We start from the raw sequence: 13,914 nt of genomic DNA on the forward strand, positions 1-13,914 counted from the left end.
TAGTATCTGTTTCTGTAATATGTGCATGGTTTGTAATTGCTAGAATTATGTCAGTAATTTTAAATAAGCTCTGAACTTTTGTGGGAAGTGACTATCAAGCAGGCTAGTAAATCAAAATATTGCTAGTCCTGCTTCATTAGATGGGTTACTTTGGTAATACTGGTTATTTCAGAGTGGCATACACTTGAACACTTTTACTGTTATGAAGCAAAACAATAATCATTTAAACTCACCTGACAAATCTGGTGTGATTAGTTTCTTATGCTTTTTCAGAGCAATACTTTCGCATTAAGGTATGGATTATGTACATACTAGGAATGGTATGCTGTACACATCTGCTTTTTAAAAAAAAAAAAAACAAACCCACAAAAAAAAAACCTCCAAAGCCTTATTGCACAATGTGTAAATGTAAGAACTATTTTTTGTGCATATAAGAAGTGTACAATTTGTTTTTTAAACTCTTGGAAGCAGTACCCAAGCACATTTTAGGAAGCAAGAGTTTAAAGAGGGTTCCTGATTGTTCTGCAGTGCACATACACGTAGTAAAACAGTCTTTACCCAGAGAGCTTCCAGTCTAAAATATGTAGAAATTGGAGGAATTTTTACAAGGCAAGTTCAGAAGCAGCGTTACAACTGCTGATAATAAGCCAGCTGCAGTTTCAAACTGGGTAATTCCCCTGCATTGCTGGAAAAGAGACCTCCAGCTCCATATGTGGCTGTGTTTGGGTAAACTCCCGCACCTCCAGAAACATAACGCAGTATCCTCAGCCTGCCACTTGCGGTTTGATTTTTCAAAAGAAGACTCTGCCAGCAACACATTTCCCGAATGTCTCCTTCCCAACCGTTTTTCTCTTGGTGTGGTTTTCTTCCATCAGAGGAGGTCTGGGTACCAGGCTCTGTGGCAAAGGAGCACTGACACCACACTTGCCGTCATCTGCCTTCCTGTGGGAGCAAGGGCAACTTGAATTAGCCAAATAGCAGAGCCAGTGCTTTCCCTACCAGGAGGGTTAGCTGCATGGCCAGGAGTGGCCAAAATATGTGGTACAGAAAGGTCTGTGTAGTTCTTGAATGTTCAATGTTTGTGAAATACCCAAGAGTCATATAAGAAAGTGTCTCGTGTCTTATTAATGGTGAGGGAAGCTATGCTGATGCCTTCGTTGTCAGGATGCTTAGCTGATGGGTAGAAGTTCATAGGAGCACTTAACCTTTGCAAACTGTAGTTTTCATTAAAAGAGAATTCCAAAAGCTTTTTTTCATAGCATTTGGATATACATAGTTATTACTTGCAGTCCTTTCTGAACTGCTGTGTTGTCCTGTGGGACTGAAAAGCACAAACTTGCTAAGTTGTGTCTTAGTTGAAAAAAATGAGGCTATATCACTTTATATGATACTTGAGGGATATGCTATTAAAATAGTGCATAAAGACTTTGGCATTAAGTATCTTATTTAAAATAAAGCAACTGAAATGTTTCCAATTGAAGATAAACAACGTTCAAGTAGTTGAAAAGATAAAAACAAAGAACCCAGTTTGTATAAATACGGAAGACTATTTGTCTAGATCATCTTTCAGACTCATTAAACAGCCGTAAGTGATTTAAATACAAATTAGAAAGCTGCACATCATGTTGCAGCCTACTGATGTAGGCTGAGCTCATCAGAAACTCCTTTTGTTCCTCCATTTCCTTCCACCTTACTTTCCCTGCCGATGCCAGCAGCACTGCTTTACCCTGTTTAGCAGGGCTCTGTTGGAGGTACCACCTGTGCAAGGGTCTCTGTTACTCTTGGCTCCTTTCGTATTGCTGATCATGCTCCTTGCTTCTCTGCCCTTTGAACCTCCATACAACCCTGCATTCCCTTGCAAGTGTTGGGGACTGTGGTCTACCTTCTGATTTTCCTTTTTTCCCTATGATTCTTACTTGTTTGTCTTGGACATTGATACGTTGATAGCCTAAACAATTTAAATAATATGGAAAAGAAGGGGATTGCAGAATTGGGAGTTTTTTTGCTGGAAAGTATTTTGCTCCTGTTAGCTAGTTTTTAATTGATAAATAATTGCCTGGTTGGCGTATCGCACACTGGAGACTCCATATCTCTTACACACCTCTGACTAGTTACAGTTTTCACCAAAGTTGACAAGGCTATTCTGATACACAGCACTTGCCCCAAAATTTCTGGAATTCATCGAGTGCATTCATTATTAGGTAACAGATGGTGAATCATTGTCAAGTTGAGGGTATAAATCCTTTCTTTGCATAGGCCAGTGGTATGTTTGGCTTGTTTGTAAAATATTCCACTGCAAATATTAGGGAATACAATGAATTTATTTATCTTTTTTAGGAGCAATGGATGAGCTTCATAGCCTGGACCCAAGAAGGCAAGAATTACTAGAGGCAAGATTTACAGGAGTAGTAAGTGGCAGCACTGGGAGTACTGGAAGTTGCAGTGTTGGAGCTAAAGTAAGTTCTAAGAGCAGTCATCTAGATCTGCCATCTTTGAAATACTGATTTATCTCACACTGTCTCACTTGTATATTGCCCATGTGATTTACTTGCAGAAGTACTGGGTTGGAAGAGGCGCTCAGGAAAATCCTTGTTAGTCTGTTATTTTGCTTTGAGATAGGATTGTTTATCCTGAACCTATCTATGACATGGACATCGAATTGTTCTTAAAAACACCAAAGAATGGGCTTGTACAGGCTCTTTTGTGGTTGTGCTCTAGTGCACATGTGATCAGAGGTGGAAGTTTTTCCCAGTATTTAAGTGGAGTTGTCCCTTCTGCAAGTGGCCAACTACTTACAGTTTGGCTTGAAATAGACACAGGGAGTCTGGTGTGACCTCTGTGTTTAAGATTAAACTTGTTTGAAGACTAATATATCTAGATTAACAAAGCCAAATTCTTTCAACTTTTCCAGACATTTATATCAATTTTACCTCCTTTCATTGTAGACTCTCTGCAGTCTGTCCGTTAGTATCTAAACCAGGATGCAACGCTTGAGGAAAAACCTTATGAACATTGAATAGTGGGGCTTAATTACCTTCCATATGTCATATATTACCCTTCAGTTGATACATCTGCAAAATAAATTTGCCTTTATTATGAATTCTGTTCAAGTGACTAGCTTCAACTTCCAAGACTGATTTTTGCAATACTGTTGCCTAGCCAGAGGTACCCAGTTTTGTATTTGTGCATTTGAATGTTCTTCACCAAGTGTAGTACTTAATAAGCTGATGTTAAAAAGATATAATACTAATTTTTTAGGCACATCTCTCCCATGACCAAAGTACTTTTGAATTCTGTTTCCAAAGTGCAGTGTCCTCATATTTTAAGTATTTGACACAAACTTGGTTAGTATTTTTCACTTCCTGTTCCACATTTTAATTATCAGTCTAGATTACAGAACAAAATACTACCTGATAGCAGTCGTTGATGAAATTTCTGCAGACGTGTGATGTATTGATGACTATTAACAAACTATAAAGAACTGAAATCAGTGCATAGTGATCTTGCATCGTATCTTCTTAATTTGTTTTTGAGAGTGACATGAAGGTAACTGTCGCAAAGCTGTAAAAAAGGTGACATATCACTTCTATTACTACCATCTTAACCAAGAAGCGAGTTAAATGGTCAGGGGAAGGAATCAGGTTGGATTGACACAGTGTGGTTGATGCACTGTTGTTTTCTCTTTTTATTTAATTGCCTTCTAATTATGACTGCAAAAATGTATGGTTCCCATATCTTAAGATTAGTTAGAGACAAACCCAGTAATTGTGGCCCATCTTTGTTTTTTTCTTCTTGGGTTCTCTAGTACAACTTACTCCCCTAATTTATTAGCTCATTATAATTCCTCAGGTAATTGCTCATAATTCAAATGACTACTTGTCCTTTTTCATGACTAGATCTGTACCGTCTTTTAACTTCATTTAACTTTTAGTGTATTTATAAACCCTTCTATTAGTTTTTGAGATACCTGTGTTGGTCCCTTGCTTTATTGCCAGTCTTTCCTCCTCAGAATCTGTCTACTGCTATGCGTGTAATACGTTTTCTTTAAAAGTAATTACCAAGTTTCTTGGGGTTCCTTTTCTTTAAACTTTGATCCCCTGTGAGTCGCTGCTTACCATTTCCATAAATCTGTTCAAGTCTTTTTTTGTTGTCTGTTGTTCAGCTGATTTCACTTTTAGCCAAATTACATTCCACTTTCAGGTTCTCAGTTTGTTCATCCAAATTAGCCAGGAAAAAAAAGAAATTTAAAAGAGCTAATTTCCTTTTTTGCTCTACCATGTAAAACATAAATTTCTTGTGCCTGACACATTCCAAGATCTGTTTGAATAGATAATTGTGTATCATCCAGTCGGTTTCCAAATGGATGGCTGGATAAAGTGGGTTTTTTAATACTATCAAATGCTTTGATAATTGTTTGCAGAAGATACTACTACCACTGTCTTCTGATTGATGCAGATCCTCACCTAAGACACTGTTCTTCTTACCTTTGACCAGAAGTATTCCACAAATGATCTTCAGTATACAGTGCAATATATCTTCTTTTTCCTGCTTACTTTTTGCTTGGTTTTGGGAGGCAGGGAGGTAGAGGGGAATACCAATATCTAGTCCTGTGATTTATCCCACCATCAGTAAAATGGTAATTATATCAGTTTTGTTTGTATTTATTTCTGACCATTGAGTGTATCCAAGCAGATAACATGAAGTGTAGTAGGTGATCTGGGCTGTATTTGGAATATGCCTCTTTTTTTTTTTTTTTTTTAAATACAATCTTTAGTCTTGGTGGGGAATGTTGAGAGAGGCTTATCTGATTTTTATTAAAAAACCTGGTAAAACCTTTTTGATCTGATGTGCAGAGGTAACTGGGAAAATGTGATGTATAAATATAATCTCCATTGGTCTGTGTTCACTTTGAAAGCAAAAATGACAAAAATTCCTCTTCACATACATACCCAAATGCACGCATACCAAATTCTCATTTTCCTAACCTAGCGAGACAATACAGAGGTGGTAGCTGCACTTGCTGGTTATTTTTGGAAACATTCTAGGTCATTATTCTTATAGTAATTAAATTGAGATGAACTCTTATATATTGGGACTGTTATTTTGAAGACCTACCCTTATCTACTGTTTTGCTGAAGAGTTTTGGAATTGTTGGGGGGAAAAAAAGCCCATCATCTTCAAGCTTTTTCAGTAAGCAAGGGTGGAGATATGAATGTAGGTTACTAAGATTATTGTCTTAGCTGACTTCTATGACCAGATACTGAGACATTGTAAGGAAGAACTACATACAGGCATTTCTATACTAGATACTGCTGTGGGGGGGGAACACACAGGGAGATTTTGTGGGTTTAGTTAACACTTCTCCAGAAATTTTAATTCAGAGATGATCTAGTTATTCAGAAGACGTCACAGATCAGTGTTGTCCTGCAAACTGATGCAGTGCTGGAATTTAATGCTTTGAAGGAAGCTGAGTGTTTGCCTTGGAACTAGTTGTTGTTTCACTTCAAAATATTCGTTCTGCCTTCCTATATGGAAGAGAATAATCCAGCAGTATAAGATTTTTTTTTTTTCTTTTAATAAAAAGAAGCTCAACTGATGTTGGCATTTTTTGTTATGTGAACGTGGAACAGACTTTTTCAATAAAATGTCCTTGTTGCCATTCTTTGTTCAAAAGATCTTTGAATAAATCAGCCTTAGAAAATTTCTGAATAAATATTGTAACCTGAGACTATTTCACAGTTTTTATCTTTTTTTTTTTTTTCTCACTAGTCTAAGTTTGTTGCTTTGGGTAAATGGTTTGTTTTAAGAATATAGAATAATGTTGTCAATAGGTTGTAATTTTCTGTCATTGAATGGATTAAAAAAATAATCTCTGCAATAGCCTAATATCTGTCTTGGAGAAAATTAAACCCTCTTTTTCTTTGAAAAATGAAAATTTTTAGCAGTCTCCAGCTCTTTCAGCAGTATTGGCTTTTTAAGCCCATTCTGTGGAATCGTTTGGTAGGGTTTTTCATTGGATGTTTTGCTATTCCCAAATAAGACTGAAATGTTTTTGAATGTTCTAGGGTTTTATTTGGCGTAAAAGCAATCAAAATATAGAATTTACTGTGCCCTGTCAAAACATCCACCTGTCAAACTTCTTATGCCCTTGCAAGTCACAAGTGCTCTATAGTTAATCAATTTTTCCTTGCAAGTGTGAAATTTTATTACTGTTACTTTTTATAACTGTGGGTGATAATAGTGGATTAGCTGTTTTATAAATCTGTATATAATGTTTAGTATTTTATTTCTCTTGGTAGGCCTCAACAAATAACGAAAGTTCAAATCACAGTTTTGGAAGCTTGGGATCTTTAAGTGATAAGGAGTCAGAGGTAAGTATATGGGGCAGATTCATTATTACCTCAAAATTTTAATGCTAACAAGTCATAATTTTATATTCTGCTTTGATGCCTTATTTTATATAGAAGCTTTTAAAGTAAAATGCAAAATACACAGCTAGATAGGAAAAAACATACATTGCTAAAAGATACCATGTCTTGGAGAAGGAGACATGACTTCATAAAAGTTTCTTTGGATTTTTGGCCATGAAACTAGCTGCTTCTGCTTCTTTATTATCTATGTAGTCATGCTGTGAGGATACATACAGCTTTTGGAGCTGAAAATGCTTAAAAAGTTTGCTGTCTTTTATTTAATAAGTAATAAGGTTTTCATCAGCACAGATAAACTTTGACTAGTCTTTGGCTGCATCTTTGAAAGTACTCTAGAAACTAGTTTGCTATGTTTTCTTTAAAAATATGGGTTTACTCCAAGGTCAGACAGTAGCTATCATCTGCATTTGTAAAAGCTACAGTTGTCACTGTGTGTTTTCTTACCTAGTACCACTTCATAATCCAAAAAAGGATTCATACTCTTACTAGGTTTTAATGTGCGGAGTGCAGATGTCCCTGGAGTAGAAGATTTTCCTCTTAGTGACTAGCATTGATATAGTTGCACTAATACAGCTCTTACAATTTACCTATTTTGGGGTCAGTGAGCCCCTCTGACGGTGTTGCCTGTGTACATCACAGATTGCATCGATAAGATTATACCCATTGTAAGCAAGAGTGTATTTCTAGCTGTGTTTGAGTAAGTGTCGTGCTGGAGGGAGAGTTGTTTGGAATGTGCTTTCAACGTTATTCTCGCATGCTGAAGCTTTATTTTGGGGCCTAATTGTTCATTCACTCAGTCACTTCGAGACACTGTCTGGTGTTTGCTTTTATACTGGGCTGACCAGCAAGTGAATTTAGTTGGTTCCCAAGACCGATATCTTATAAATAAATGTTCTGTATGTGTGATTTGATGTTTTCCTCTTTGAAAAAGGCTCTGCTGTGTTTTTTTCCCCCTTGCCTTTCCCAGCTGGATTTTCATTTCAATTGTATGTAGACTGTTTTCTTACCCAGAAGAGTCTGTCTGCCTTTTGTTTTTCTTCATGGCTTTTCCTAGAAATACTTTGGGCAGTGTTGCAGTGATGGAGTTCTGATGTAGGTGTGAGAATGGAAATGTGCTACAGTAGCCTGAAGGTTACGATGCATTTTTGCAATTCCTTGACAGGAAAACGTGTCTGTGAGTAGTTGAGTGATCTCAGAATGCTGACTATACATGTAATAACTTTTTGGTGTAGAACAATGTTATTTTACAGTTGCATACATGAGATACGGAGGCAGGGTTTTTCCAAGGCATGTAAGTTTGAAAGTTCAACACGTATCTTCAGTCTCTGCACAGTCTTTTAACCTCAAACCGTGCTTCTGGGTAGCGATAATTTATTATTTTTCTAAAAAATATTCTAAAACTTGGATTCTAAAATAGAAATAGACTTTTTTCCTAAAAAGTCCCTGCACAGATCTCCAGGGCTCCTGTGCACAGTGCTGCAGGTTTCTTCTGTGTTTTCTGAAAGATGAGTCTTAATGACATTGAATAATGAAATATGATTTCTTGACCCATTTTCAGAAGTTGTCAGTTGTAGTCACTTAAATTAAATTATAATTGTAATACCAAATATGTTAAGAAGTTTTTAGAGTTTTGTTCTTAAAATAACATCTGGTTACTTATATGCTGTAATCCTATAAAAAATACACTTTAGTTCTTAATATTGCAAATAGGTGGTGGGATTTTTTTTGTGGGGTCGTTTTTTTTTTTAATGGTGTGACAATGAAGGTTTCATAATAATAGGGAATTCCTCATGTGGAAGGTGGTGTAGAAATACAAAGACTTACTCATACAGGAAGCAGTGCCATCATTTGATGTTGAGAGAGAACTGTTGTATTACAATAGATTTTGGGAGGAACAAAAAGTAGAAATGCAAATCTCAGAATTGTTGAAATTAATTTCTAGCAAGAATGTCAATTTCTGATCAAATTGTGATGGTACATTCATGTCAGCATTTTGTGCTTTCATCACTAAGTGGCACATTAAAAGAAAGTTAGTCTTTCACACTTAGTTTTCAAAACAAGGCAGGCTTCCCACACCCCCCACACCCCCTTTTTGTTTTTCTGGTGTGAATTTTTTCTTTTTTACTTTTTGCGGACGGGATTGTAGAAAATACAACTATTAGAACTGTAGTCTCCCCCCCCCCCGTCTGATGGATGTATGAAGAGGGGCAATTTATCTGAATAATAGTTTTAATTGAGATACTTCACAGAAGTAAACTTTCATCTGCAAAATAACTTGAAACCAGGCTTTATTCTGGATTCAGTTCAGCATTGTGAGCAATAAACATTAATTTGTTTGATCTTAATATCCAGACCTGTATTCCAGTTTCTTTTTAAATGTGTACGTTATTTTTATTTTATTAAATGCTTTGTTGCTGTGGTACATAGGTCTTAATTTGAGTGTGTATTAGCTACTTGTAGTTAAGATAAATCCTAAATTGGCTACCTCAGGTTGTGAACAAGTGCTTCTGGTAGTCTTCCAGTATTTTGGCCTTCCCCACCATTCCTTATTAAAGTAGATTACTCCTCCTTGTTTTGGTTACAAATACATTCTTTTATTTATAACTAGTATTTTCTATCTCTGTAGATAATGAATTATTTAAAGGAGGACAGCTTTGTCTGTGGCTTGATTTGTCCAGTTTGATTAGTTATTTAAATGTTTTGCTCTGCTTGCTTGTAGCTGTTTAGTTGCTGCGGTTCCCAAGAATACAGAACCCTCATTATAAATGTAATTTCAGAAGTAACTAAAGGTTTGATCTAATTGGAATTTATAATGTGTTGCAGAGGAAAACAGCACTGCTGTATTTGTTTGCTGTAGTTGTAAAGCTTTGGGGGGAGGATAGGATTTAGAAGAAAATAATTGTGGAAAACTATCAACTAATTCATTATGCATATGAAAAATATTAACAACTAAAAAATCATAACTATTAGGCATACTGGAGATTTAAGTGTTGAGAGATGACAAAATAAAAATTTTGATTTTTTTACACATGATTTTAATTTTTTTTTCCTCTACAAAAATAACTTCCTGAGTTATGCTGTTACCATTTCTACAATAATGGTAGAAAATATTTAACTATAAAAAAATATATAAAAATACTTATCTGAGTATTTTTTTTAAAGGAGATTAACTAATTGAGAATTGGTACTTAGAAATGTTTATTTCATAAAAGAGGATGTGAAAAGCCAAGATTTAAAACTATAAATGTGAAGAGAAGACTCAGAGGAAGCACATTAAAATTGAGGGGTAAACTAGGCTCAAGACCATGATGTATGAGGCTCTGCTAATATGCCAAGCTGTCGGTAACTTTAACATAACTTTACAATCTAACTTTGGATAACTTGAAAACTATTTTGTCTTGCTTATGAAATAGTGGGATTTTAGTCTAAATCTTGGCTGTATGTAAATCCTTCTGAAGTGACTGAAAGCAGCTTCAGTCTTCATTTATCAGGAGGATACTCCTCAGCCCCATTAGTCTTCAGTTTCTTGTAATTCGTGTGATTCCATTCATTAGAAAGGATTTTGGAGAACATTTTCTAGTGATTGATGTACACTGTACATTACCATGTGAATTTTGTACTTAGAAAAGGTGAACATGACCTTGTTGGGTAACCTTATTAATAATCTCATTAGTGTGCTAATACTTTTTAGTTTGGAAAGTTAAATTAAACACTGAAAGAAATCAGAAGAGCTTAAGGAAATAGATGTTTATGAATTATTTGAGTTTCAGTTTTAAAACTATAAACCTCTTTAAATGTCTGTTTTTTAAATAGAAATGTCTGTTTTTTAAATAGAAGACATCAGTCACTGCAGTTGGAAACTTGGTGGGGGAAATCTTAAATGTTTAGTCATTAATTAGCTTTTAAACAACTTATTTTTTTTGCTTGATATGGTAGGTAAAACTGACTACATTAGAATGATAACTGCAAAATTGAAGGCTGGAAAGCAGGAATAACAGGGAAATGCTTGGTTAAATAGTTTCAATTTAGTTTTGTGGAAAGATAGCTTAATGTTACCTATTTACCTGGCAGTAATTGCAAATTATTAAAGTAATATTTCTAAGTTATGCTTTCTGCTTTTAGAATTGTACGGTCTTAAGATAACTTCATTTGCAGCAGTCTGTGTTGTACAGTTTGCTAATGTATGATAGCACTGTAAAAAATGCAGATTTTGGTTGGAAGAGTTTATTTAAAATGAAATGTATGTTTATGTGTGTTTCTGAAGCTATCCATAGAGCTAAAACTTCTAAAAAATACATGGTATAGATAAGAAAGACCTTTCTTGTCCTGACTGTTCTTTTGTAGACTGATAATTTTCTACAGATTACACGTAACTTAAAGTGGTTCTTTGCCAAAATAAATGTTTTAGGATATTTGTAGTAAATTTATATTTGAAGATATCCACGTGAAGATTTTGGAACTGAAACATACTTGAAATGCTTTTAGTCATAGGTTGAAATTTGAATTTTGATATCATTTGCTGTGTTGAGAAAGAATATTTGGAGCACAATGTGACAAATACAGTGAAATGATAAAATTATGGTATCATAAAAAAAATGAAGCATCTTATCACTGATCTCAAATTTAGTCCGAGATATTAGGGACCATTGATTTCTTGATTGTAAAACAGAGTTCATGTGATGGCTTCTATGCTTTCTCCAGTTACTGCTGTGAGACTGCTTGGAGGCTGAATACACACACAGCTGCAGTATCTTTTCCTTGAACCAAAGCAGCTTGTAGAATTTAACTTACACTGGGGAGACTGACTGATTTGAATCCTCAGATCAAGGGAGAGCAAATATAATTTAGAGATGCTTCTGATCACAGCCCTTTCTTGTTATCTGTGTTGTACATGCTGATGGTAGTTTCTAGGCAACTATATATAATATTTCTGGAATAAATTTTTAACAGGTCTGTATTTTTTCACTTATCATTTATGTTTTTCTTTGACTTTCTTGAGATACAGATATAATGGGGAGGGGATGACGACACTTTCCAAGTGGATAGATATTCAAATTTTGAGCAATTGCTCTCTCTTTCTTTTTTTTTAATCCTAAGCAGTTTCTAGAATTCTACAGTTTATATTAGTTTGGAGATGACGTCTGCACTTCCAAAAATGCATAATATTATTGGCTTCCTATTGAAGCACTAGAACTTTGTGTTTATACTGTGGCAATGTGTAGAAAACACCATCAAGAATCAGCTTATTTTACTAAGTATTAAGCTTTAAAACACCCACAACTATAATATTAAGATCTTGGTAAAATGTAGCCATAAGTGAAACCAAATTGGGTGTTCATAAAGGTATGAACTTCATGAAAAAGTATAATTGCTTAACAATTAATGTGTAGAATTGCCTTTTTGGAAATGATTTAGGAATTATTTCTCACTTTCTTAAATATCTTTTATTGCTTGTATTTATCTGATTGACCAAGGATCATATTATCTACTTTAACTATGATCTGAAATTACATCCCTGTTGAATTGTGAAATCATGTTTTAAGAATGAGGATTTAAATGTATTTCACAATAATATAGCAATAATATAAATAAATAGAACTGCTGTTGGATCCTGTTCTTTTTGTTGTTTGTAGACTCCAGAGAAGAAACAGTCCGAACCTTCCAGAGGAAGAAAAAGAAAAGCAGACACTCAGAGTGAAAGCAGCCAAGGTAAACTAAAATGTAAATGAATTAGATAGTTATTGCATGTATTTAATCAAATTATAATGCACAAAGTTTTGACTGTTAGCCTTAAAAATTCTGTATTTTTGCTTGCATAAGACAGGTGATGAGTTTTGGAAGATAAATTATGTATCCTCACACACCCCCCACCCCACCCCCCGCCTTGTCACTGGAAGGGATGGGCAAGTAAAATCTGAACTGGGCTGGTAATTGCCCATAATCGTGTGCTACTGTGTGTTTAACTTGCAGCTATGATACAACTCTGTATACTTTTTAAGAATTGTAGCAGCTGTTCTCATCCAAAGTACCTTTGTGGTTTGTATTTCTTTTCAGTAGGTAAGAGGGAAAAGGGATTACAGATTATAATATCTGATTGCTTGTTTTTCAGGTATATTTAAAAATTGAATTTTATTCTTCCTTTTCTGTGGATTATTGTACAGTGTAGTTGTCTAGACGGATGAGGAAATCAGGATGAGACCCGACTTCCAATTTAATATTTACGAAGCATAGTTTTTGTCGTTCCTCTCCTTAATGTGACTTTTAGGGGAGGAATGGTGGAAATTTAACCTCAAGACAAAAATTCATCAAAAGGGGAGAGGAAATAGTTTTGATAACATCTGTATTAGCTTTTTTTGGTTTCTAACTGAGCTAGGAAATGTCCCTTCAGATATATATCAATGGGCTCCATATCTGGAAGTCTTCATGATGCAACATACTATTAGTAGCAGAATTATATAGTTTGACTAAAATTAATTTCTTTGTAAGTGTTGCTTCAGAGAGACCTGCTTTGTTCAAAGAACTTGAATGAAATTTCCTATTTCCATTGTTCTAGTAGCCTATACTTCCTGCTACCAATGGGAGTTGAAATTAGAGATGATAGAAATTTTAGGAACTTTTTGGCATAGACAACATGATTATAATGTCTTATTATTTTACTGTCAGCAGCAGTGAAACTGAATAGTCTGCACTGCAATATTCTCAAGGAACTGGCCTAGGAAACTGCAGCATATTGGAATGGTACAATACAGTTGAAGCACAGCAAATACTGCTATTGTATTGAAAAAACGAACAAGAGATCCATCTCTTGTATATTGCATACCTAGGATTTTGACTTTGTAATGTGCAAAATCATCCATAAATGTTGAAGAAAAGTATTGTTTAGAACATGGATGTAATTGGAAAGTGGGATAAAATCAGTGTAAATCTATTCATAATTGGCTGTGCCAAAATAATTTGATGTATTTCTTCAGTGCAGAGTTCTGTAATGTGACATAGAATAGATTTTTCTATACTGAAAAGGAATGCAGTCTGTCTCATTTATCTGGATGAAAGCAAATTTTAATTTGATAAAGCAATATATGAGAATTAAGCATGAAGACAGAAATCACTAGCAGAATTATAGGGTAGGTAAAGAACTGGCTAGAGCGCAGTAGCAGTGATATGTACACTAACTGGGTAACTACTGGAGGAGTTAGCTGTGTGCTGTTCTAGGTCTTTGAATTATTTTATCTAAATATTTCTGTTAAAAGTCTTGACATAAAAAGAGCTGCCAAATGTTTCTGTTTCTTTGTGGTATTTCTTAGTGACACAAAGTTATGCAGCAGTGCCAATACAGAGGCATATTGGACTAGAAAGAATTCTTCAGGGCTAAAGCAATAGAAAAGCTTGAAAATCTTTGCTAAAAAGTCCAAAATTACGTTTTTGGACCTATGAGTAATGACCTCCTAATTTATTGCAAAAATTTCTTTCTATAAAGAAAAAAGCT

The 13,914-nt window shown here is 34.9% G+C and overlaps 1 protein-coding gene across 2 annotated transcripts in view; it reads left to right on the plus strand.

The window, feature by feature from the left end:
• TLK1 (tousled like kinase 1) overlaps positions 1-13,914 on the plus strand; it is a 72,021-nt gene that overhangs the window by 23,940 nt on the left and 34,167 nt on the right. The window contains exons 1-4 of one of the 2 annotated variants that reach the window (XM_050900016.1): positions 2,024-2,033; positions 2,338-2,456; positions 6,300-6,371; positions 12,062-12,137. In XM_050900016.1, the coding sequence (XP_050755973.1) occupies positions 2,343-2,456; positions 6,300-6,371; positions 12,062-12,137 (262 nt within the window). In that variant the 5' untranslated portion in view covers positions 2,024-2,033; positions 2,338-2,342. Of the gene's footprint in view, positions 1-2,023; positions 2,034-2,337; positions 2,457-6,299; positions 6,372-12,061; positions 12,138-13,914 lie in introns of those variants that run through there. The other variant, XM_050900015.1, reaches the window with a different exon arrangement.

This window comes from Gymnogyps californianus, chromosome 7 (genome assembly GCF_018139145.2).
Source record: "Gymnogyps californianus isolate 813 chromosome 7, ASM1813914v2, whole genome shotgun sequence".
Lineage (NCBI taxonomy): Eukaryota > Metazoa > Chordata > Aves > Accipitriformes > Cathartidae > Gymnogyps > Gymnogyps californianus.